The sequence below is a fragment of the Eubalaena glacialis genome, chromosome 10 (assembly GCF_028564815.1).
Source record: "Eubalaena glacialis isolate mEubGla1 chromosome 10, mEubGla1.1.hap2.+ XY, whole genome shotgun sequence".
NCBI lineage: Eukaryota > Metazoa > Chordata > Mammalia > Artiodactyla > Balaenidae > Eubalaena > Eubalaena glacialis.
Window position 1 is genome coordinate 90,876,676 of NC_083725.1, and position 26,251 is coordinate 90,902,926.

At 38.9% G+C, this 26,251-nt stretch overlaps 2 protein-coding genes across 3 annotated transcripts in view; both read right to left on the bottom strand.

Annotated features, from left to right (window-relative positions):
- The window catches only part of CCDC34 (coiled-coil domain containing 34), a 37,621-nt gene extending 33,583 nt beyond the window's left edge, over positions 1-4,038 (bottom strand). The window contains exon 1 of the mRNA XM_061203177.1: positions 3,642-4,038. Coding sequence (XP_061059160.1) covers positions 3,642-3,973 — 332 coding nt within the window. The 5' untranslated portion in view covers positions 3,974-4,038. The remainder of the gene's footprint in view (positions 1-3,641) is intronic.
- A 3,274-nt stretch (positions 4,039-7,312) lies between these two features.
- LGR4 (leucine rich repeat containing G protein-coupled receptor 4) overlaps positions 7,313-26,251 on the bottom strand; it is a 96,325-nt gene continuing 77,386 nt past the window's right edge. The window contains exons 5-18 of one of the 2 annotated variants that reach the window (XM_061201530.1): positions 25,465-25,680; positions 24,551-24,622; positions 22,601-22,669; positions 21,616-21,687; positions 21,362-21,433; positions 20,955-21,023; positions 18,898-18,969; positions 17,725-17,790; positions 16,945-17,016; positions 15,207-15,278; positions 14,827-14,952; positions 13,895-14,010; positions 13,556-13,639; positions 7,313-10,480 (exon numbers count right to left, since the gene is read on the bottom strand). In XM_061201530.1, coding sequence (XP_061057513.1) covers positions 9,204-10,480; positions 13,556-13,639; positions 13,895-14,010; positions 14,827-14,952; positions 15,207-15,278; positions 16,945-17,016; positions 17,725-17,790; positions 18,898-18,969; positions 20,955-21,023; positions 21,362-21,433; positions 21,616-21,687; positions 22,601-22,669; positions 24,551-24,622; positions 25,465-25,680 — 2,455 coding nt within the window. In that variant the 3' untranslated portion in view covers positions 7,313-9,203. The remainder of the gene's footprint in view (positions 10,481-13,555; positions 13,640-13,894; positions 14,011-14,826; positions 14,953-15,206; positions 15,279-16,944; positions 17,017-17,724; positions 17,791-18,897; positions 18,970-20,954; positions 21,024-21,361; positions 21,434-21,615; positions 21,688-22,600; positions 22,670-24,550; positions 24,623-25,464; positions 25,681-26,251) is intronic. The other variant, XM_061201528.1, reaches the window with a different exon arrangement.

Genomic DNA, 26,251 nt, shown 5'->3' on the forward strand with positions numbered 1-26,251 from the left:
GATGAGGCCTGGATCAGGCATTCCAGGCTAGATCTCGCTCCTCAGCTCCAAACTTTCATTTTCAACCATCCGATAGACAGCTCCACTTAAATACCAAACTCAGTCAGTCTAAAGCAAGTCTAATCATCTACCACCCACTCACCACCCTCCCCAGCAAGAAGAATCTCACTCCTCCTCTTATAATCCTACCTCGGTGAAGAGTGCCAACATCCACCCAGTTAGCCAAGCCAGAAGCCAGATCTCTGACTCCTGCTCCCCGTCCACATCTGGTACCTCTAGGTCCCACACCCATATAATCACCTCATCCCGTCTATTTTACTTCTTTCAGTTTTCTCAAGCCATTCTTCTCTTCTACAACCTCACAACGGCTGTCTGGTCATAACCGGCCTTTCTCCCTCCATTTCAAACTATTCTCCACTGTTGCCAGATTCATCCTTCAAATGCATCCTTCCGACACGTCACTCCCCATCTCAAAATTCTTCAGTGGTCCTCTGCCCACAGGATGAAATCCACACTCCATAGCCTGACACCCAGGAATCGGCCCTGCTTATCTTCCAGCCTCTTCTTCCACCAATAGCTGATCTGGACTCTACATTTCAGTCTTATTGAACTTAGGCACGTTGATTAATATGCCACGCCCTTGTGCTCTGCAGCTTTGCTTAACATTCTGAAATTCTTTTCCTCCACCTCCACACACGGCCAAAGTAAGAGTTTAGATTTGGGAGTAAAACATTTGGGTGAATCTCTACCTGCTGCTTCCTAGCTATGTACATTTTTTAACCTCTTTAAGCCTCCATTTCTCATCTGTTAAGTGGAAAAAATAGTAGTGGCTACCTCACAGGTACTGTGGCATGAACAATCCACACTAAAGCACTTAGCTCAGTTCCGGGCACTCAGTAAGCATTTGGAACGTGTCAGTTAGTAGTACTAGGAGGTGGATAGCTAATTCCTACTCTCCCTTTAAGATTTAACTCAGGTTTTAATCTTTATTGCCTCATTCTGCAAAAAATCTGGACTTAGTGCCTTAGGCTTTCTGTCACTTGTCCATCTCTGCCAGAAACCATGAATTCCTAACAGACGGAAAACATGTCTTAACTCATTTTTTATTTCAAGAGTCTAGCTTAGGGCCTAGAATATAGTAGCCTCCTAAGAAATGTCTGTTGAAAGAAGAAATCAGTGAGATCAGTGTTTTCTTTTTAAAATGACACTTTAAATATTACATTTCTTGGCTTATCAGTTTTAACAAATATATTCAAAATGTGTGGCATATATACTACAGCTCTACTCATAATCAAGAGAGGCTTGATAAGCAGCTGTTTATGACCAAGACGTTTATTAAGGCACGGGTTTCCTAATGGGTTTCCAGGATAAAGCTGAACAAACAGCAGGCCCAATGCATATTATAAAAGGCTCCAGGAAAATATTTCTCATTATCTTGTCTGAAGTCACCTGTGAGCTTTACCTCAGTGCTATCCAACACACTTGAAGGTCAGTGCATCCTCTAAGCACAGCTCTATACACCTAAAATACCTGCAGCTCAACCCCATCACGTGCAGCTGATGCTTGAGTCTATCCCAAAAAAGCCTCACCCTATTAGTTTTGCCACAGTCAGATCCCTGTGGCAGGTGAAGGATGGAAAAAAAAAAAAAAAGGCATAAAATTCCACGCTCTGGTCCACAAGAGGATGCTCACCGCCCAGAACTGTGGCTGGACTACGGCTCAGGCACCTGCTCTCTTCATCCCATCACCCCCAAACTGTCAGGGCACCAACTAAAGGTGAGAGGTAGGGAGGAGGAATAAGGCAATGTTCTAAACACTTCTCTTTCCTGAAAAGAAGTGCTGGGTTTTCTGAAGCATTGGAAAACAATCACCACAACTATCTGTTCTCTAGAAAGTGGGAAATAGGCATTCCTTCAGCATATGTTTATGGAACACCTAATAAGCATCTGACACTTGCCACACACAGGCCTGACAATTCCTGCATTCTCTCCAGACCACATTTTACCTACCGCCTTGATTCAGAGGGGATGAACTGTGATAAGGAAGACAGCTATGGCCCTGGGGTGTTACCAGCTCATTCGGGCTTTGGCTAAGGTTTGACATAAATATGACTGGCTCCTCTTGTAGTGAGGTCCATTTGGTCAGGGCTTTGGCTCTTGGAAGCTAATGCAAGGTCTCGGTAGCTGAGCTGTAGTTTTGATGGCCATCATTCCTTGGGTTGCTAAATTGTCTACATTGCTTAGTCCTGCTGATTAGGCTTAGAAGGTATTTTCCAAAGCCTTAACATTTATTTTAAAAATCACTAAGACCAACTCAATCCTGAAGAATCTGTACAAAGGCCCACATGAAAATGGACTCCTGCAACTGTTTCTTGTTGTTACAACCAGTCTGGACAAGTGGCTTGCTTGGTTACTCTTACTGATCTCCATTCCTACCAAAGTACTAAAGTTTACTTCTCATTCTTAAGAGACTCACTGTTGTAACTGTGTATGTGAGTCACTTCATATGGTTCCATATTCCATTTACTCATTCTCTGTATGCATGTCTTATAGCAAAGGGGTTTAACTGGTTGCTTACACATAAAGCATGGGTTCTTTGGTCTGTATTTCTTAGATCTCCTGTATTGTGCCTTGTGCAGCTTGACAATCAGAAACTTGCAAATGCTTCCCTTAGATGACATGATGAGTCTACCTCAGAATGGAGGTATGCATCACTAAGTCTGTCCCAGAAAAAGATATTCCTGCAGGGGTAGGCCCATTGCTCCTATTTCTTTATACCCAACAACAGGCACGTAGCATAGGGCAGAGAAAACATGATCAATATACCTTGGGACTAGGCCCAGCTTTGCTAATAACTAGGTGTATGCCTTTGAATTAGACTTTTTATTTGTATTCTGAGCCAGTTTTGTTACCTGTAAAATGAGTGGCTGGATGTAGGCTTTAATTCCATGAGAGTAGAGACAATGCCTATCTTGTTTATGGGCCCCATATGGCACAAACTAAATGTTTGCCTAATGAACTGCAGAAATAAATAAACTAAGATGGCTTTAATAAACCCTTTGATTCTAACATCGTCTGATTCAATGACTTCTTTTCTACTGTTAAGTGCTCAGAGCAGACCCAACATTGTCTCTGGATGCTGAAGTTGACATTGCTAGCCTCCAAGCTTCGGCTCTTAATCTATGACATAAAAAGTATACTGCTTACTACAACATACTTCACTGACAATCAGATTTTTTTCAAAATAGCTCCAGGTATCACTAAGGTGCAGTAAACCACATTTTGGTGTTAAGGGTTTGGACAAGAGTTCTAGTGTCCCCAGTCTGTTTTCTGAGTTTTCATAAAACTCCTGAAATTGTAGCAAAATTTTACGTTTAAGACTACGTGCGTTTCTCTGGGGAGCGAGACTGCAGGAATCATCACATTCTCAGGAAAAAGGATTAAGAACGATGATAAATCTGTGGTCACGTGTAAGAATCAGCCCAGACGCTATGTGCCAAAAGGAGGAGCACCTGTAGATGCAGGTGCCCGTGCAGCCTTTGAGAGGGAAGACAAGAGGGTGTTTGGCCGCCAGAGGAAAGTACTTAGAAGGGTCTAAGGAATCTTGAGAGGGGCTGTATAGGCCGGCGGCCTCGGGTTTACCTGGAGCACCCCTGTAACTCCATTCCTCTCAGGCTCTCCACCTTGGCCTCTGAGTCATGAGCATCTTCGTCCACATCTACCTCCTCCTCCCCGTCACCGTCGTCGTCGTCAAACGGGAAGCTCTGGCGGTCGAGGGGAGACAACAGCGACATGGTGGAAGAGCCGCAGCTCAGCGGCGGCGACAGCGAGCACACCTCCACCGCCTCTAGCCCCTGCCCCCGGGCGCCCGCCATGAGGACGGAGAAGGAGCCCGAGGAGGGCCGAGGCCTGGACCTGCAGTCGGCCAAGAACCGAGAGTCGAGAAGGGGCCCCCACCGCCCCACAGCCCACATGGAGCCCGCCAAGTTCAAACCCGCAGGGCGGTGGCGGCGGGGACGTGCTCTCCCAGCAGACCCCGCGCGCGGCGGCGCGGCCAATCCGGGCGGGCGCTGACTTCACGTTGCCATGGCGACGCGTGGAGGCCGCCTGGGCTTTGTCCAGCCCTGCGGACGGTGGCTTCCTGCGCCCTGCAGTCTCTTGGCCGCCCTCCCTCCTCCCCGGCCTGGACCTGCGCTGCTTCTTCTGACTTAACCCCGCGCTCCGCTCACGGATAACGTCCCGCTCCCGGCTGACAGCTTGGAGGGCCCGTCCCTTGTTTGCTGTGGTTCATTTGGTACAGGAAATGTGCTATCACTGAGTAAGGCAGATACTTACGGGGGGAAAAGCAGAAGCCAAGACTAACCCCGTATCATTACAAGGTCAGGGTTACAAGGAACAGCCGTGATTTCTCTCAGCACACGGCCACACACGGCCGTATTATAGGGGGTGGGGGGCGAACTTTATCCAAGTTTACAGGTGTATCTAAGAATGCACTTTTGGTACAATCTTTCATTGTTTTTGGTAGCCCTTCGTCTGCCTAGCATCTTACAGGAACTCGTTTGTTTAGTGCATGTGAATATCGGGGCCTTTCTGAAGGCTCCAGTGTACTACGGTCTGTGCTAAGCACTGGAGATACATAAAATACAAGCCTTGCCGTTAAAAGCTCCTCATTCTTTTGAGGTGAAGAGTCATACCGTTAAAATATTCTGTTATATGCATTTTGTGAGGAATGAAAACATTTTGTGGGACTTCGGAAGGAGCACTCTTCTCAGGGATTGGGGATGGGGATGAAGGTAGTAAGGAAGAGGTGATAGATACTAAAGCTGGTTCCTTTCTGCATGCTGACAGAACTGTGTACACTTCTAAATAAATGGGCTTTATCCAGCTCATAATGCATATTGCTGTAGAAATATCACACAATGAAAACTGACAATGGCTAAAACAGCACACAGGATTTGTCATTGACCAAAGAGTGATATGAAATCTTCGATGAAATTTAGATCTGCAAAATTTGACACCAAAGAATTAGATACAGTAGAAATAATAGTAACCAAGGGCAATCCAGAAGACAGAAGCTATGGTTAATAAAATATGACATGGTTAAAACTATTTAAATGGAATGTAAATTTTGTTAAAATTTTCAGTAAAAACAATGAAAATGGAAGAAAACTAGAGCAATTTAAATGAGTGATAGAATTGATGGAGGAATAAAATGGCTTGAGTTTTCATTCTCTATCCCAGTTACTCAATATTGGTGTATCTGGTTAAAACCTTTTAGGAGAGCATCTCTCGAATTAATAACAACAGCATCACCCTGGGCCACTTTAGGGCTTCATGAGGGGGTAAACTTGAGAAGCTATTCCCAACAAACATCACCCCACATTACTGAAGCATAGTAGGGAAAAAAAACAACAACCAAGTTTTAGTATGTAAGGGACCTGTATTTGAATCCGTGGTTTTCCTCTTATTTGCTAGTTTTCCCTAAACAAGCTGTTTGGCCTTTCCAAGTTCTGACTTACTCCTCTGTAAAATAGGGAAATAATCTATCTCCCAGTCATATTTTATTAATTCTCAAAGCTTCTAGCACAGGACCAGACAAGAGAAAATGGTAAATGGTAACTTGTATCATTCAAACTCCAAAACTTTCCCACTGTAACCTCTTGCTATGGGATCTAAAATGTTTTAAACAAATTATGCCCTTGACGCCTCAGAATCATCATCATGACCAACTACTGCATTATGCTGTAACAATCCTGGAGCTAAGAGGCTAAGAGCCGCTGGTGCTGGTGCTGGTGCTTGAACATAATCAAGTCCTGTGGTCTCCTTTCTTACAGTGCCTTTTCATTACTGGGACAGAAACCATCATCAAGTTTGGGTGCATTATATAAAATGTATAAATAAGCTCAAAAGAGGGCGTCTCCCCTTAAGTTTCAGGGTATTAACTTAGTAACTTACTACTCATTTATTTTCACTTTTATGCTATATTTGAGATAATTCCTATTTTTTGCTGGCTTTGTAAACTTGTGTAAGTGAAGAGTGACCCTTGCTTGAAAATCTCTTTGTTTCAAAAATAACATCATTATCAGTGAGTCCTATGGCAATATATTACACAATTTAAAAAAATGTATCCCTGGACATGTTGAAATATTTTCAGATGAAACAATTTGTTTTAGGTTTGCTTCAAAATAATCCAGGGAGCAGAGCGATTAGAGAAGGTGAGTGAATGGGATGAAGGGGAAACAAGATTTACCATGTGCTGTTGACAGCTGCCAAAGCTGGATGTTGGGTATGGGCAGTGAGGGCCTAGGGCATGGGAGGAGGGGCAATTATAGTATTCTACTTTTGGTTATGGGAATTCCAAACATATACTGAAGTTTAAAACAAACAACAAAATACATCTCAAATTAAGGGGAACTGGGTGCTGGTTTGGGTTCTAATTTGCTGTATGTGTCAGGTATTCACTTAAATTTCATTAGGCCCTCTATTTTCCCATCCGTAAAATGAGGGCTTGATGACTGTGAATACTGAATTATTTCTAAGCACAATAGACCCTTCTTATCTACAGGGGATGTGTCCCAAGACCCCCAGTGGATGCCTGAAACTGTAGATAGTACCAAACCCTATGTATACTATGTTTTTTTCCCATACAGTTTAATTTATAAATTAGGCACAGTAAGAGAATATCTGAATTGCCAGCATCACTATTCTCATGCTTTGGGGCCATTATTAAGTAAAATAAGGGTTACTTGAACACAAGCACTGAGATAGTCAGAGACAGCTACTAAGTGACTAACAGGCAGGATACACTGCACAAAGGGATGATTCGTTTCAGAGTAGAACAGCGCAAGATTTCATCACACTACTCAGAAGGGTGTGCAATTTAAAACTTATGAATTTTTTATTTCTAGAGTTTTTCATTTAATATTTTTGGACTGCGGTTGACTACAGGCAACTAAAACTATGGAAAGTGAAACCTCAGATAAGGGAAGAAAGGGAGGACTACTGCATTTGAGCAATTGACTATATCTGGAATCATGCAGTTTTTTAAATAATTTGCTTTTAAATAAGATCCAATTGATGGTATCCTCTTAAATTTCACAGTTTGTTTTCCATGAGTATGGTTCAGACTTAAGATAGAATAAAACCTCACTTCTAAATTTCAGCAAAGTGTTCTCTCAACATTTCTTCTAATACTCTTAAAAATATTTTACTTCAATTTGCTTAGTTTAACACTAAGCAAATTCATTAATATACCTGGTATAAATTAAGGCAAAATAGATTGCTTTCCAGAAACTTTAATAATTCAACACACTGCATACAATATTGTATTTCCTACCATATGTATAGCACAGTTTACCACATATTTTAGATATCTGCTATTCTATTTTTTAAATGAATGCAATGAAAGTATTCAGTAACATGACTTTTGAAAAAAAAAAAACTTTTAGCTAGATTTTTTTACCAAGTTATGATTTAATATTTATCAGATGTGTAAATATACAAACATGATAGCAATTTTAAAAACTTGTGAATAGTTGGCCTTACAAAATTACAACACACTGTAAATAAATCCCTCCCACATTTTATACAAACTACATGATTTTGATATACAAAGATTCTGTTTTTATTACACTGACAATATACAACCAAGACTATTTACAATGCAAAAAGTATATAAACCACAATTTAACATTCTGCTACTGGCAGCCACTATAGTTTAGGAGGTAGCTTTAATTAAACGAAATGAACAGAAGCCACATTTCCCAACTTGTGTTCTAAAAATAATTTACATAAGATAAAAATTCATTATATGCACATTATATACAGTTTAATTTTTAAACTGCAATCTAGCTTAATGTTTTTTAGTATCTCCTGAACAACTAATATGGCAGTGGGTTTGCTACTGATTTAGCATATTGTTCACAAAACATATTCAACACTTATAACTTTAAGACTCCACATAGTGAACATGTCAAAAGTCCATAGGTGAGAATCAAGTAAAATTTTTGATTTTTAAAGACATAGGCCTAAGCTTTATGCCTTTTTTTTTTTCCTTAGTGACATATTTGGCTTGTCTCACAAGAACACACTTTCTGAGCTGTTGCACAGGCTCTTGTAAATCAAAGTAAGGGGGAAAATGTATGGCACCTTCCATGTAATAGTATATATAGGTTCAGGAGAATCCAGCTCACTAAGAAATAAATGTAAGTGCTTTGTGTCATAATTACTCCCAATTTCTTCCAACTAAATGAAATCACTTGCCACAATTTACTTTCTGTATAATTTAAACTATAGGTAGATCACATACCAACAAAACTGGAAAATACTGATAGCTCCAAGGATATTAGGACGTGTTTTATCAGTGAGAACATTACACAGAGCCATCGAATCCCTCAGATACTATTAAAGTCCCATGTAAGTAGTTTAACCAAATCTCCTAATTCACACAGCAATGAGCCCTTTACTTTTTCCTAATAGTGTGATCACAAAACACTGAAGAAAAAATTACTATGATCGAAACGAAGCAGTGTATAATGACTGAAAACAAATGTGTTCGGTTATTCTTTTAAAATCTAACAGTTGTTAATATTGTTTTAAAAACATCTTCAGGTTTTAGATTTAAATCTCTTAAACAAAATCGATGATTCTATTATGTCAGAGATGGATTAGAAAATGCAAGACGATGATGCCTACATGCACTCTCATAGTCCTATCTGGGAAACAATCCCTTTTTTTGGCCCTGCAGTAAGTTGTCCTGAGATTAATGATGAAACATTACGTAAAATTAGCAAGACTTTTTCTTCGGTTATACAAAATCACCATTTAAAATATTCTTAAAAAAATATTAACAGCTGTTCTTTATCTTGTGCTTAATTCAGAAATAGGTATAAATTTCCTTCTTATGGATCAGAAAAACCTAACGCTATATTGCTATGATATACATAGAATCTTTTTCAAGTTATACATTTGTTTCAAATAGACTACACATTGCTTGGACACTGCATTTTTTCATCCATTGATAGTTTAGGCACTTGTTCCTTGCAAAGGTCTGGTTTAAGAAATAAACTGCCGCCTTTCTCCTTCTTCTAAGTGACACCAGGCAGTGATCACAGAAGTGCTTCCCAGATGAGAGATCAGACTAGGGTTCATTCTATAAACACTGTGATTTGGGCTGATGGGGGAAACAGTCACAAACACACTGATTCAGTCTTTAACTCTTGGGAGATTGTAAGCATAGCGCACCAAAGGGAATCCTCGACTCTGATAGAAGCAGGCTCGTCCACAAGCCTGCACCTGGTCAGAACTGTCCGAGACAAAGGAATCTTCTTCATCTGCGTAATCAGAGTGGGCAGACTGCGTGCCACAGTCGGACCAATAGCCGTCCGGTCTTTGGCAAGAACCCACTGCCAAGGCAGGACAGCTGTGTGATTTTATTAAGTGTTTGCAGGACACTGGCTTTGTCAACAGAAAGGATTCACAGCAGTCGCACACAGTCAGGTTACCCTGCAAGTGTGAGTACATGCCACAGTCATAGTAGAAATCCTGTTCCACACAACCAGCTTGGCTGCTGATGGAAACCGACACGGATCCGCTTTTCTTGGTAATATGTCGCTTCAGTAACTTCCAGTCTTCTTTAAACTTTGGGTTGAAGAAGACATACAGGACTGGATTCAGGCAAGCAGGCAATGGGAAAAATATCAGAGTAACAGACTTCATTATTTCGGGGCTGATAGAGATGGCAGTGATCAATGGTGCAAACGAGAAAAACGCTACGGGGCAGAAAAAGATGCAGTTGGTGAAAATGAGCCAAGCAACATGCTTAATCATGCTAGAATGTGAGTTCTCTGAAAGGTCTTCTTTTTCCAAGTTGCAGTAGAGTTTAGTGTAGATGATGGCCATTAATAAAAATGCTAGTGAGTTTAACAGCACTAAGGTTACGGTAAATCCCAATGATGGGGTCTCTCCTGTGGGAAATGGCAAGCACAGAGGTGATGCAGAATATTCCCCTCTGTGGAAAAGGGGAAAACAGCCTGCTACTGCAGCACCCAGAAGAGCAAAAAGGGCAGCAATCCGGAACTGTCTGAGATGATTGCTTTTCCCATTTTTCATTATATCTTTTGCAGATAAGCTTCTTTCGACGGCTGCTAACATTAATAAAAATATGGCACTTTCTGAGGAGAAAACGGCAAGAAACCCAGCTATTTTGCAGCCACTGCCAATCTCCCACCAAATGCCAAATTCGGCAAATCGGCCCCAGGACACAGCATCCAGAAAAGTTAAGATGCCGGTATAGGCTCCCATGAATAAGTTAGATACAGAAATCAAGCCTATGAACAATTTGGAGGAAGGCAGTGATGTACAAGATGCAAATGTTGTTAAAATGACAAGCAGGTTGAAAAACAATGCAACCAAGAAAATGAACCACACAGTAAGACGGATCATCCAACTTCCCAGTAAATGTTCACAGGGCTTAAAAGCACCTAAAATGAAAGAGAAAAGACAATTTATAAAAGACCATATTCCATATGATATGTCTTGAGAGAGAAACTAGAATAATCTACTACCAAATTGAACTGATCCAAATTGAAAAGATTACCATTTCTTAGATATTTTAGTCATTGGACTGGGCTATTTAAAAATTTATTTTAATATGTTATTTTAATATATATTTATTTCATTTCTTTTATTAACTATTTGGCAAACCATACAATGATATTTAAAAGAAAATGTTCACTTTTTCTTATACCCAAGTTAATATACATAGCACAGTGTCTAGCACCTGAAAGGTACTTCATAAACTGAGGGCTCGCAATCAGATATACTAGAGTTTGAGTTTAGGGTTCATAACTTGCTGCTCTTACTTGAGAGGGCAACTTAAACCTCCAAGAATTTCATTTTCTCACTTGTGGATAATAACACCTATTTCACAGCGTTGTGTAGCTTAAGTAAAATTACATACACACGGTACTTAAGCGGGCTACTGGGTACATAGTTGGACTTCAGTAAATGTCAGGTCCTTTTCTTCTTCCTTCCTAGTTCCTAATATACTTTATACTAATTATATATTATATGTATGTATAATACATATATTTTTTACACATTTCTTGTAGCTTTCAAAAGCAATCTGATGAAGCAGGTTAAGATAGGTATAATTATCCTCATTTTTCATCCAGAGAAACTGAGATTTCAAAGTGTTTGGTTGACCTGACAGAGGTCATTCAGACAGTATGAGAGCCAAATCACACCAATGTTAACTAGTAATGTAAAACTATGTCCAATAAAACCCTGCATAACAAACTAGGATTGCAAGAACTAATTTAGTAGCTGAGTTGTATGTTCTAGCAACTGACTGGCATGCTAGTTATGTCCCAAATGACAACTGTGTTATTTAAAAGTTAGTGAAAACAGGGAGATCAGCTCGGTGCTTTGTGTCCACCTAGAGGGGTGGGATAGGGAGGGTGGGAGGCAGACGCAAGAGGGAGGAGATATGGGGATATATGTTTATGTATAGCTGATTCACTTTGTTATACAGCAGAAACTAACACACCATTTGTGAAGCAATTATACTCCAATACAGATGTTAAAAAAATAATAATATTAAAAAAATAAAAATTAGTGTAGTGAAGAAAAACAAAATTTTGTCTACAGAGCATAAGAATACTATGTACTGCAATTGCCCAAAAGACACGTTCTAATTTATGTTTCTGGATTGTCCTGAAGTTTGATACATCCCATAAAGCAACTTAATCATTGAGATATTCACAGACCTAACAAGCCAGCTCTGCACCATTTGTATCGATCTGACTCAAGAAACTTAAAAAAAAAAAATTTTTCTAATTAATTTTTTTATTCCCCCTGTCAGGGAAGTGTTAAGAGGAACCTTTCACCTTTATCTCTGTATCTGAACTCATCCTTCTGCAAGGAACTAGGAGTAGCTAATCCGACCTGGGAGAACAGGACACCCTTTGGAAAGTGCCTGATTAGTGGGTGGAATTACTTTCCCTCAAAAGCCTGGGAAGCTGGCTCCACCCAATCTGTCTTTGGAAACCTGCTGCTTCCTCCAGTTTTAAAAGAAGGTTCCTGCTCTCCTCCACTTCCTGCTTCTGTGTCAGCACATGGCTGTCTCTGTGCTACTACAAGTGAGTGGAGTGGAGGAAGCAGACCTGCACTTCACTCCTATTGCCACCTGGGCAGATGAGCTCAGACCAACTCTCCTCCTGGTTGACCCCCAAGGTTTAAAATCAGTGTGGAAGAAATGGCATCTCTGCATATTCAAGTTTAGACTCCCCTTTAATAAAGACGTTCCCTTCCTTATGTACATTCTCCAACACAAGAACCCCAGCAGGGCAAGTGACCCCTTAACTCCTACCAATCAATACAGAAACTAAAGAACTGCATAGACATAAATGATTCTTGTTAATCCCATTCACTCAGCTGATCACTTTAAGATTATTCTCTGCACCAGGCACTGTGCTAAGTATTAAAAGAACACATACACAGCCTCTGAAGAAGCTCACAATTCAGTAGTAATCATTAAAGAATCCATAATATTTATGATTCTGAGTTATAAAATTAATGTCCAGATCATCCTGTGTGATCATATTAAAGAGGAATCTACTTCATAGCACACAATTTAGCCATTATTTAAATTTTTCTTTAACAGTAAAATTCTAAATCCATCTTCTCTGATAGACTAGGCAGAATACAGGCCTGACCAAATATGTGGTGTCAATTTAATAACTTTCCCAAGTCTACTGAAGTTCAACGAAATAAAACAGAAAGAAAAGTAATGGCAACCCGCTCGTCGCAACTAGAGAAAGCCCGCGCACAGCAACGAAGACCCAACGCAGCCAAAAATAAATAAATAAATAAATAATTTTTAAAAAAATTTTATTTATTTATTTTTGGCTGCGTTGGGTCTTCGTTGCTGTGCGCGGGCTTTCTCTAGTTGCGGCGAGCGGGGGCCACTCTTCATCGCGGTGCGCGGGCCTCTCACTATCGCGGCCTCTCTTGTTGGGAGCACAGGCTCCAGACGCGCAGGCTCAGTAGTTGTGGCTCACGGGCCTGGTTGCTCCGCGGCATGGGGGATCTTCCCAGACCAGGGCTCGAACCCGTGTCCCCTGCATTGGCAGGCAGATTCTCAACCACTGCGCCACCAGGGAAGCCCAATAAATAAATGATTTTTTAAAAAGTAACGGCAAGGTTTCATTTAAAAAAAAAAAAGGGTAACACTAAAAATCCTTACAGAACAGTAACCTCTAGAACTAGACCTAGGGTTAAAGTTGCATGAAGAAAGAGCCTCCCCATCCTTAACGTGCCTAACTCTCGTCTGGGGAGCTTGTTAACACAAAGATTCTGAGTCAGTGGGTCTGGGCCTGAGATTCTGCAAGAGATGCCTAAGCTCCTTGTATACAGACCACACGTTGAGTCAGGCCTTATGAAACCATCGAGTTGCACTCCTGTTACAGAAATCACATCTCTCCCTGGAAGTTTTAGGTATATTTGCCTAATGTTTGTTTAAAGCGAGAAACTGCAGTCAAATGTGTTGGGCTTACCTGTCGAGGGTGTACAGTGGATAATGATTTGACTGTGCTCCTCATTTTCAGCACTGCTGGTGACAACTGCTAGGTCAGTGGGACCTGAATATATAACACAAACTGTTTAATTCAAGGTTCGGGCAGTTCAAAAGACCCATCTTTTCCTGCAGTCTTCTCTCTTGTACATGATGTAAGTTCAGCTTGCACCAGGCTTAATAACATATTAAAGATGTCAGGAACACAGTACACAAAAGCCATTTTTCTCCACAGATTTCACATTGATCCTTTGCAAACTGATTACAATAACAGAGACTTTGATTAATGCTGTGTTCTATTTTCAAAAGTTCATGCACTTGCCTTTATCCTTTGCCACACTGTGATCTTGGAGGCTGTTATCTTCTGTGTTTGAATGTGCATAAGAGTCACAACCCCAAAATGCACAGCACTGATAAGCATATGGTACAGATAAAGACCTGGAAAAAATGGCAAAATCTATACTGAAATACCAACTTCACAGACATGCTTTTGTTCTGTAAAAAGTAAATACTTTAAGCTGGTCATTATCCTCTCTGGACTTAGTTTCCTCATCTGTTAAAAAGCTCTGGTATCAGATGACACCATGAGTTTCTCCATTTATATAAGGTATGCTTTTAAAAACAATTTGAATCAAGCCATCTTTAAAATTTAATAGCAATACTGCAATTTAAAGTAAAATCTTATCAGACTCCTTTTATAAATGAATTAACCACACCCAATTTATCATATGAAACTGGTAGTTTCATTTAAAATTAATGTCCCAGGTCATTTGTGACTTTACAACATTAAATGAATTCACTTTGTTCATATAAGTATAATGAAAATATTTATTCTCTTCTCCCATAATAATATTCCCAAACCCTCTCTCTACTATATCTAGTGAGGTCCCCTCGCTAACTCTAATGTCTCTGTGAAGTATTATCACATTGTATCAATTTTCTGTAGGTTCACATGTGCTTTCTGCCATCTTGTTGCAAATGACAAATCCCACTATATACAAAACCATTCTGATGAAGGGCTAGATTATCTCTTTGACAGCAGCACGGTCTGCAATTCATGTTCTCAACAACTATGGACTAATGCTCATGCTCTATTTTTTCCCAAGTTTGTGAGGACTGAGGTTGAAAATACTCTTAAATGACAGCCTCCCAGAAAATCTGGGAACCATAGAAAAGAAAAAAAACCCCAGGACACTCTATAATCTGGAGGCTTACCAAAACTTCCACAAAAAAGAAAAATAAGCAAAAACACACCTGAGATTAACAAAGTCTTTTGCTGCTAAGGCTCCTTTCAGCTTGAAGTTGCCCCCAAGTTTCAGTTGATTTAGTCCATTTAGGCCTTCCGTTGGAAATGAAGTTAATTCATTGAAACTTATATCTCTAAAATGTGAATAAGACTTCAAATTAACTCCTAAGACACAAATCTGTACATGCATTAACATCACAAGTATCAGAGCTCTAAGAGGAAGTTTAGGTGTGCGAAAACCATTTCAGAAGCTGCCACTACATCATAGCAGGTTAGCATTTATACAAGGGAACACTAAAAAGAGAAAATGATTTGGGTAGGACAATGCTAAAACACAAGTTTCTGCAGACTGTTCACTGCTTTCATGATATTGCTGCATGAAACTTACAGGTTGGTTATTGACCCAAGCTTGGCAAAAGCTCTGTCGTGAATTTCATGGATCAGGTTTCTACTCAGATCTCTGCAATTATAAAAATAAATTGTTACTCTTTTGAAATAAATTCCAAATGCAGACTACACTTTAGAATCTGCTGTAGTCACAATATCCCTGATAAGATAACAAAGATCTTTAATCTTGTTCAACAGCATTTTTAATGTTTATGTTAAAGTCCTTCCCTTCACAGCCAAATATTTCTTGGAATGTGTTCCAGGGAGCAGTAATTCTAGCTGGCATCTGTTTCAAACAGTTGTGAATTTTCTCCACCTTATCATTCTGATACTAGTTCAAAAATATAAATGATATGATATAACTTCTGGTACTATTAACTAGGTGAGGAAAAGCACAGCTCCTGACAAAGCTGAAAATAAAAACAGGCTTCAGGTTATTTGCCTTCTCAAAGGTTAGTGATAAGGCCGTGAGGGAAGACAAATAATCAATATGCAAACAAGAGCATTCCAGAAGGGCTTCAGATATCATTCTTTCCCCAAGCAGGAAATAAAAACCATATCAACACCAGAGCCATATACTATATTCAGGAACACACCCTGAGGAATTCTGATATTACAGAATTAATAAAACAGAGAAATAATCTGCAACCACACTTACACAGAGCCTTAATGGAAATTTAAAGATAGGTTAAATTCATTCCATGACACATCTCCTGGATAACAGGAAAATTCGACAGACTTGGTTCCAAATCATGAAAAGGCCAGCTAGCTTTTCATTGTTGTCACTTATCAGCGCTCTAGAAGTGATGGCAGCTGGGAGCCAGTCCCCTTCCCCACTACTGCCCAGACCCACAGGAAGCCTGTTAGCAACAAGGAGAGGTCCAGCAACCCAACTACCAATAAAGTATTTTTCTAGTAGACGCATGTTTAATTTCTTAATGGGGATCTACTGGAAAACATGATTTTAGTATATGTAATTTCACTTCACTGTCAATGTTTCAAATTCTTTTCTGTATAAAAAAAAATTGTTCCCTATTTAGTGTATTGCGTCTTCTGCATTGCATGAAGGCCGTGACATGGTTTGTCTTAGTCATCTCTGTATTCCCAAGTGCTTAATAGAGCACCAGGCACAAATATGCACTCAAATACAAATCACTTTTTAAATGAGTGCTTCTACTGCATATTAGCTGTGTTTGCCATGATAGGTACCCCAGTGCAGGGGTCAGCAAACTTTTTCTGTAGAGGGCCAGATAGTAAATATCCTTCACCTCTGGGGGTCACACGGTCTCTACTGCAACTATTTGACTATGCCGTAGTATGGTGAAAGCAGATTTAGGCAATTCTTAAACAAATAGGCAGGGCTGTGTTCTAATAAAACTTAATTTACAGAAACAGGAGGCACGCTGGATCTGACCCACAGGCTATAGTTTGCCCACCCAGCCCCTAACGAACTGGCAAACTTCATTATTATGACTTGAAAACACACAAGATGCGTTTCTCAAGCTATACACATTATACTTTTTCACTCATAAATGGGCAATCTCATAAATTAGCTAAGGTGAAAAAATGCTGAAAGGAAATTATTTATGAAGTACCATGTGGTAAAGTTTGAAAAACAATATTTATGTATAATAAATCCTATATTTAAGTATATCTACTAACATGGGAATTATAATGATACATTAATCTACAGTTTAACAAAAATTTTATTTGTCTTTAATAATCCCAGAGGAACTTACAGAATCCTTAGGGATGTCAGGCCTTGAAAAGTATCTTCCTTTATTTGGTGGATCTGATTATGTTGCAAAGAACTAAAAAAAGAATAAGAATTAAAGATAAAAGAAAGAGAGAAAAAAAGAGAAAATATTTTCTATTTTGAAAAGTAACATTTCTTAAACTTTTTCTAAGTTTAAACATTCATTCATGAGTATCATTAATTGATCTTGTTGAAAGTAAAAGGAACTGTTGTTTCCTCGTCTAGAAGATGAAAGGGCTAGACTAATTGGTATTTCATCCAAAATTACACTGAGAATTAAGGTACACTATCTAAATTCCTCACCAACTCCACACAGGCGTGAGAGCAGGAAGACAACATAGTGAGAAAGGACCCAAGACAATGCAACCATACCAAGTACCACAGAAGGAAGGTCAGAGGAAGGAGGAGATAAAACGTGGGAGTACAAGTTCCTCCCTTTCCTGACCTCTCAGTCAACTCCCACCAGAGTTGTCCTTTATAGCTACACTGTAGATATCCACATCTGGACCAGTTTTTTGTTTGGTTGGTTTTTCATATACACCGCCCTCCTCCCATAACCATCTCATAGAATGCCTGACAGACAGGTGCCCAATAAATGCTGGTCGCATGAACACACCTGGTACCATTGGACATTTATTCATAGGAACACCTGATTATGTGAATTTCTAAGATCTTAATATGAAAGCCATTTATTTACAATAGGAAAGGCTCAATGAATTAACCATAGACCATAGCAAAAAGAGTAAGTCAAAGACCAACTTACATTTCTTCCAGAGCATGGCAACCATTAAAGCTGGGAAGGTCTTTTATATTGTTGTAAGATAAGTCCCTTAAAATAACAGAAATTAACAAATTAATTTTATCTTATCAGAATAATACATTATGAAAGCTGTACTCAGAAGCATTGAAAGCAGTGCTAAGATCTGTAATAAAGAGATATGGCTGAACAAGAAAAGCAACTTTTTTTTTTTTTACCTAAGACTCATAAGCTTTCTAGAGCACCTACCTCAGTGACAGAACAAGCTTAAGATTGGCAAACTTCAAGTACATAATGTTGAGTATAGACAATATAAAATATATTTTAAAACATTAAGAATATACAATAAATATGGAAAATACAGTGCAGAAAATATATAAAAATTATGTCCAAATGGTAGAGTTATGAGTTTTTTAATTTATATTTTTATAATATTGTTTACACCATAAATAATTTCTATGTTGTTATTGAATTTAAAAGCTGTAAGAGGAGTGTTATATGTACTCACATTTTAAAAAATATTTATAGTAAATAAAAAATTGGGACTAGTTAACTCTGTTAATCCCATGCAGTGTTTCCTCAATGTTATCATTCTGTTTGATACTCCATGACACCATTTAATTACTTCCTTGATCAGTCAGTCATTTATTTTGTTACTATCTCTTGCCACTGAATACTTGTTAACAACTTAGTAACTTAATTGTTTGTTCTTGTGACAATTTTACATCCTTTATTTACTTTTAATTTCCAGGGCAGCTTGGAGATTTTGGAAAGCTCCATGCTTAATTGGTTCCTGATCCAAGAAAAGATTGGGGCTCTTACTTGGGTTATGGATGAAAGAGCAGCATACAGAGAGCTAACTCCCCTGGGGCAACTAGAATAAGGATGAGGAGTCAGGATGAAAAAAGAAATCAAGGAAGAGCCTAGTTTGGTTTTACTTTGTTCAAAGTAAAGTCACAAGATGTGAGATATACACATAGCTGTAAAATCAAATTCAGATAAACATTACCTACCCAGGGGGATACTAGAATTCCTGCTCATTTCCATGAAGGGAACCAATAAGAAATAATTATACCTTAATGTCACCTAATGAAAAGATTTCATTAAAAATAAAACTCAACATGTGTGAAGTACATAAAACAAAGAAAGGCAGGAGAAGGGAAGAAGAATCCAACTTACAAAGTCCTAAGCATCTTTTGTTCTTGGCACAAATTACTGGATATGCTGCTTATCTTTGTACCGGTCAAGGTCCTATGGAAAAACATGGTCTAAGAAATGATTCAAGTTGAGATGGTAAACAAAATGCTATTCTCATATAGAAAAATACATGTTCACATACTTGCATATGGACTAGAGTCTATGTGTCCCACTGCCTAACTACTCCCTAAAGTAAGGCACGTGGGAAGAAGAATGAACCCTTGATACCCATATTATTTTCATAGTAATGCAGAAGAGCTTGTGACATGAGAAGTTAATATTGTCCAGGTGATAAGCTTGAGTTCTCATGTGGACCAACAGAAAAAAATGAATCCATAGTCACAGCCTGAGCACAGTCACCTGCAAGTTCTGTCACCCCCTCACACCCAAAACATTTGAAACCAGGATAGCATCCTGCCCCCCCAAACCATGTTTCTATCTTTTCTTTCAATCAACCTGACTCAATGTTCTGAAATTTTCTTTTAATCCCTGTATGATCAGGCCACTCAAGATGGCTGTTCTCTTGCTCTCTGTATAGGCCCTGCCTGACCAGGGCCTGCTTTACCTACACCCTACTCACACGACTGACATTCCTTGCCCCAGACCCCAGCTAGTGATAGTTCTTATCAAAGGGTGGTTAGGGGCATGCCCCTCTGCTGGTTTCCCTGGTAACTAATGAGCCAACCTGATGTCAATTCCTATAACTGGCAATCTCCCCTTCCCCCCCCCGCCCCCCCGGGAGCGAAGACTGCCGCCATGTCCTGCCTGCCGTGTGCCAGCGGAGTGTTGCTTCAGGACCTTGCCTCATACATGTAAGCTCCCCCATCCATTAAACCACTGCTGTCTCTGTTACTGACTCTGGGCTCTTTCTTCGGTCTTGAAGCTGGACAAGTGCAGGTCTTGTAGACCTGAGGGGTGCAGCCCAGCAATCCCCTCCCTTTCTACCTCCCCATCTGCAGTCAATCACCAGTTCCTGTTCTTTCTTCTTCTGTAGGTCTCAGCATCTGACCCTCTCCATTTTTACTGCTACTGTGCAGATCAAGGGTGAAATGATGCAGAGAGGGGTAGAGGAATCTCAGGCCACACGGAGGAACTCCAGTGATGGATTGAAGACACAGAACTCTCATGGTTAAATGTGTTCATTTAGCCAAGTGGAGTATTTCCATGGCCTCCTCACCGTTCTACCTCTGGTCTCTCTCTTCTTACCCTCCTCACGCCTCCTCCTCCAACATTTTCAACACCTCCAAACTGCCGTAAGAGTCGAGTTTAAACTCCTTAGCTCAATGCTTCCCAACTTTTCTTACATCTTGGCATACATGAACGTTGTAACTTCTGCAGCACACTGTGGTAAGGCTCCTTGTGGCAGAGACCCTAACCACGTCAGGCCCCACGTGGCTTCTGGAGGGCTGAGGTCATCAAGATCTTAGATGCACCTGCAACCCGTTCACAGACCACCCACTGAGAAGCTTTACCATAACCAAATGTTCAATACTCAAGGTTTGTCATTTTAAAATTACAAGCCCAACAATTTTCCAGATTTCTCCACATCATTCCCCATTTGATTATAAACATGCAATTTCAGCTATATTTGATCATCTGTATGCCATACCTGAGTATATTTTCAGTATCCCCAGTTTTACTAAATCCTGCCTTTCTAAATAAAAGACCAGGTCTGGGAAACCTGACAGTATCCAATTTTGAAACATTTCACCTCTTCCATAAAGCCTTTTCTGATAGTCTACATCGATTGCTCCACTTCTGAACCCCTAAAGCACTGCTTCTCATTTGGTACTTACTTACTGCCTTATATTTTCAGTGACCTTTTCAGAACTTACCTCTCACATACTAGGCTATATACTCTACCTGAGTTGACTGACTCCAAACCCAATATACCCATCTCTATGCATGATATTCACAAACCAAGATTGTAGAAATCAACATTAACTCATCATCATCATCACCAAAAAGCACTGGCAACCTATTAGCAGGCCAGTGTGGTGTTATCTTTACACAGCCCTTCTTCAAAGGGCCACACTTACAGACTCTCCAGATGGACAGTTCCAGTCAGATTGGGGAACCGCTGTACCATGCTTGCACCACGAATGACTCTTTAAGAAATTGGGAGATAAAAAGTAATTTAAAATAAAAAATTTTCATAGATAATATTTTCATTTTATTTTTTAAACAGCTTACAATTACAGTACCATTATACCTAAAAAGAAGATTAGTTTCATTTCTTGATTGGACCTGAAAGTGTGATAATTTTGACCAAGTGTTCACATAAATAAGAACCATCATAAATTTTCAAAATTGTCTTTTGGATTTCCACCCAAGAAAAAGAAAATAAAAGATTCTGTTTTCTGGAGCTACAATGATAAATTCTAGTTTTCCATTAAAGCAATTGTGTAAATATTCAGGTTTGTTTTTAAATTTCTATAATACTTACAAGGAATGCAGATCAGATAAATTGTGAAATGCTGAGTTCCCCACAAAAGATAGAGGATTATCATACAAATGTCTGTAAAAATAGCCAAAAAAGCAAAGTTTTCATATGTTCACAAGCTCTCCAACACTAAATCTATGTTCACAAAGCTCATATATCTAACAGCCTGGATTTTCATTCTTTATCCAGATGTTTGGCATTGTACAGACATTGCTTTACATGATTACATATTAAAAGAAAATTTCAAAACTACTTACATAGTTCTTAAGAGCGGATTACCATCAAATGCTCCATCAGGAATAACAGAAATAGAATTACTGTGAAATAACCTACAAAGATAGAAGAAAAATATTTTGAAATGCTTATCCCCTTGTGAAATAAGTTAAAACCTGAATATCTACTACTGTTCAGTAGGATGTAAAACATAACTGATAACAACTACATGAAAATTTCAAAAATGTGGGGAAACTGAATTTTTAATTCCATCTCATCTTTTTCAGGACCATACCTAATTCTTTCTAAACCCACTGCTTAACCTACTACCACGGCCAGATCCCTTATATACATTTAGCTTGCTTCGTCCTCAAAGAACTTTAGGCTGCAAGAATCATAGGTATTCTAACCCCAAAATCTCTCTCACTGTCACCCGCATTTAGTTTTTAAGCAATGCATCTCAGAATATTAGCTATCAACTCATGACACACGATCTCTGTTAGGCCATGTGCATTCTTATCTCTGACCTTGACAAATCCAACATCTAAAATGCTTCCTCATCTCTTTCATTTATCTAAATATTTCCATTCTTTCAAGTCCAGTCAAATTCCTTCTCTTTGGTGATGTCTTTTCCAATGACCCCAAGCCTCAATGAGGTCTTTTTCTGGAATGATTTATTTATCTTATTCATTCAGCACTTATTTCCACCTAGAAACTGCTCTCTGTCTGTCTTACATGGTCAGCCTCCCCAGTGGGACTAAGACCACAGCTCCTACAAAGCAGAGACCATACCTTATGGCTTGTTTCACCAGAATCCAGCCCTATACAGTAATCTATGCTCAAAATTGTCAGTGCTAGCCAACATAATCCAATCTGTATGATCGTGTGTGTGTGTGTGTGTGTGTGTGTGTGTGTGTGTGTATTATGATACATATAATGGAACAAAGATGTTCTAAAATCTCATTGTTGGAACATTAAATGGTGAGTTCTAGGGATATTAAGGCACAGATAGAGCAAAGCAATACTCACAGCTCTTTTAGGCTGGGAAGGGCTTTAATAGCCTGAGGAAATTCCCCCAAATTATTATAGTTCAAGTCCCTAGAAAAAATTGGAAAAATACGTAAGAACACTGAAGCGTGGTCACAATTTATAAGGTATTTTGGTACAAATTTTTTTTATTTTTAAATCACATCCTCTGGATGGTAATCTTTCTTTGACAACCAATTGCCAGTCCATTTAATTAAATTTACACCTTTTCTTAGATTACTGAATAGAAAAAAGAATCTTAATTCTTCTATGATGTTTCAAGTCAACAACTTTAAAAGTGCAAAGAATTCTCAGAATCACATATTACTGGTGCATTAAATAAACAAATCACCTGAATGGCAGTTCTCCATAAAATAGAATTTATTGACTATCATTTGTAAATGACAATAGCCTGAAACTGAGGTTTCTATTTTAGGTTTAGAGTGGCTTCCTGAAATTCTGGTATGAGGGCAGCTGACCTCAGCCCTAACATCAGCACGATGACCTAAGTATGAATAAGGAGAAGGACCAGGACGGTTTCATACAACTACGGTCCTCAAGTAGGTTACAAATTGTTGAAAAAGTTCAGTTAATTAGGAGAGAGAAAAGCCATAGTGATCTGTACTTTTAAAAGTCTTAATTCTGAGTGTATTTTATTTATTTATTTTTTTGGCCATGCCACAAGGCATGTGCGATCTTAGTTCCCCAACCAGGTATCGAACCCTCATCCCTTGCACTGGAAGCGCGAAGTCTTAACCACTGGACAGTCAGGGAAGTCCCTCTGAGTGTATTTAAACTTTAATTTCTTTTAACCTAAAGAGAATGTTAGCATATGATCAGCGATTGATTTCAGAATGAGAGTAAATAAAATCAAAAGGCCAGCACCTTAGAGACCAATGTTGTTTTCCTTTTCTACATAGAGAAAAATGGTAAATAAAAATTTAACTGGGAAGGAAAGGTTTAATTTTAATATAATTATAATAATATATTGGAATAATACAAGGTTTAGGATCAGAAGACCCGCCCATTCTTTTGTTCCACTGGTATTTACATACTTAGAATAGAAGAACTGGGTTTGGCAGCATCTTCTTCAAGAGCTTCAACTTTCAAATATCCACTGATGCTTACTATCTTTTAGTGGTTTAAACAGGAAAGTGAATTAATAGAGTACTAAAAGATTTTAAGTCTTCTCATGGACTGACAGTTAACCCAAAAATTCAATTAAACAAAATATTACAAACCCTAAGCATTCCAATCAGATGTTACTCACCCATCTAACTAGGACATTCTCTGAATCATTTACTATACCACAATGGCAAATATTATAAATCTCTGAATAAAGGCAACTAGTACAAACCAAAACAACAAAAATAAAGATCCTACTCTTGATTACACACAGCTGCACTATGTCTTTTGCTCATATCATGGTACAATGGACAGTTTTGAAACAGCCAGAATTCTCAAACACTTTAACAATAGAAACAACAACAAAAGTATCCTAAGCAAAATGGAAACCTTCATCGCATTTAGCATATAAAAGCAGAGATGGTATTCAAACCCACTGTTAACAATTAGCAAGGCAACTGAGATGAGGAAGGAAACAAAGAAACAAAACAACTTTTCCAGTATTAATTTTATAAGGTTCAAAGTTCCAAAACTGCCTATCATACTAACAAAACCAAAGTTTTTGAAAAGGTGTACAGCTTGGCAGACTGAGCTGGTTTTACCATGTCCTTTTGTAAGAAATATCAATGTTGTGCGCCATTTTTAACCAGAAACCTAGATTAGTTTTCATGACTGTGTTATCTGAAGGCAAGACTTTAGTCATGTATTAAAGCAAATTAATAATGAGCTGAACTTAAGACCATTATTTTTTTCCTTTTTCTGCAATGAAATGCAAAATTGCACTGTCAACTTCCCAAATGTGATCATCCAAAATACGAATAAACTTACAAGGTCTCCAGGTTATCGAGTCCATCGAAACAGCGTTGACCCAGGCTTTTAATTTTATTGTTATGAAGATGCCTATGGAAAAAAGCATCAAAATGACTTTTGCCTCACCCAGAAGCAACTATTATAATGTTTTACATGTCTAAATTGGTAGAGCTTAAAGGAATGGTGCAGCTAAACATTGCAACACTTGACTAATAGAAAACAAATAGCATTGGGTAGGTTCTCTTGATAAACACTGCACAGACTCGGATTCACTGAACATAGGAGGTCAGTGGAAAAGGAACATATCTCTAGTGGAAAAGGGGTGCACACATGGAAGATTCTTGAGTATTTACCCATATCCAAACAAAAGTTTTGATGAGCTTTTAATTATATGAAGCGAAACTTTGATGAGTTCTCCTATGGGGAGGTGGGGGAAATGTCAGCTTACATCAGTGAGAATCGGTAACAGATTTTACAAGAAATGCCACTTTATTATGTCCAAGTTTTTGAAACAACAGAAAATCACATACTCTTTGAATAGACCGTAAAAACATGAAATATCACTGAAACTCATTTTCTATGGGCGTCTCCAAAAGGATTCCGCCTCTTTTAACACTGAATGCATTGCTGGGATACAAGTAAAAGCTGTACCAGTGTTTGCTGAATGACCCACTTTCTTCTCCTGACTACAAATGGCCATTTATTTTTGAGAGGTTCAACTGTTATCATCGAACGTTAATTTTTTAAAAATTATCCTGCTTTGTATTTTTAAAAGTCAGCACATGTAATTTTGTAAAAAAGGCAGATCCCCCAAACACCAGCTCTCCAAGAACATACTCAGTGAGGTACTTTCATAACAATTTGTCACAAGAACTCTGCTTTTGCCCCCAAATTAACACCAATATATAGTATTAAAAGGGGTGGATACTTACAGAACCACCAGGCTGGACAGGTTAGTAAATGCAAAATCCGGGATGCTGGAGATTTTGTTGAGAGCCAAGGTCAGCGCCTGCAGGGTCGGCAGATTGCTGAGGGGATGCACTGGCACCTCTGTCAAACTGTTGTCATCCAGCCACAGATGCCGTAATTGAGTGAGCCCCTCAAAACTGTCCTCAGGCACTGCGGTGATATGGTTGGCATCTAGACGCCTGACAGAAAAAAACAACCACCTTCAATAATGGATTCTAGTGGAATGAGTCAAGGCAAGTCACACAACTCTCAGGGTTCAAAAAAAAAAAAAAAAAAAATGGAGTTATGAAAATGACCAAAGCCACAGCATTCCTTATTTCTTTAATTTCACTAGAAGTTTTCCTAAAATCTAACAATGTTTCCAAGACCAGCATATGGAACTCAGTTGTCTCCCTTCCTTCATAACAAAGGGATGCATACAAATCTGAATCCTTCAAGAATCCTTGGCTAAGCACAACTGTACGGCGGAATGATATATTAAAGAAAGAAAGAAACCCTCAAAGCTCAAGCTCGAATTTCATGTTTCAGAATGTACTTATCAAAAATATAGAAAAACAACAAGAAGAAACTAAGCTGACCAAATAATCTATTTTACTTACAGTTTTATAACTAATATTGGATATTAAATTTAATTGCTATTCTGACTTGGTACCAAAGGGGAAAGAGTAAGAACATACTTACAATTTTTTTCTACAGCAACAAACCATTTCAATAGATTCTCAACAATCCTTATTACCAACAGGCAAGTTA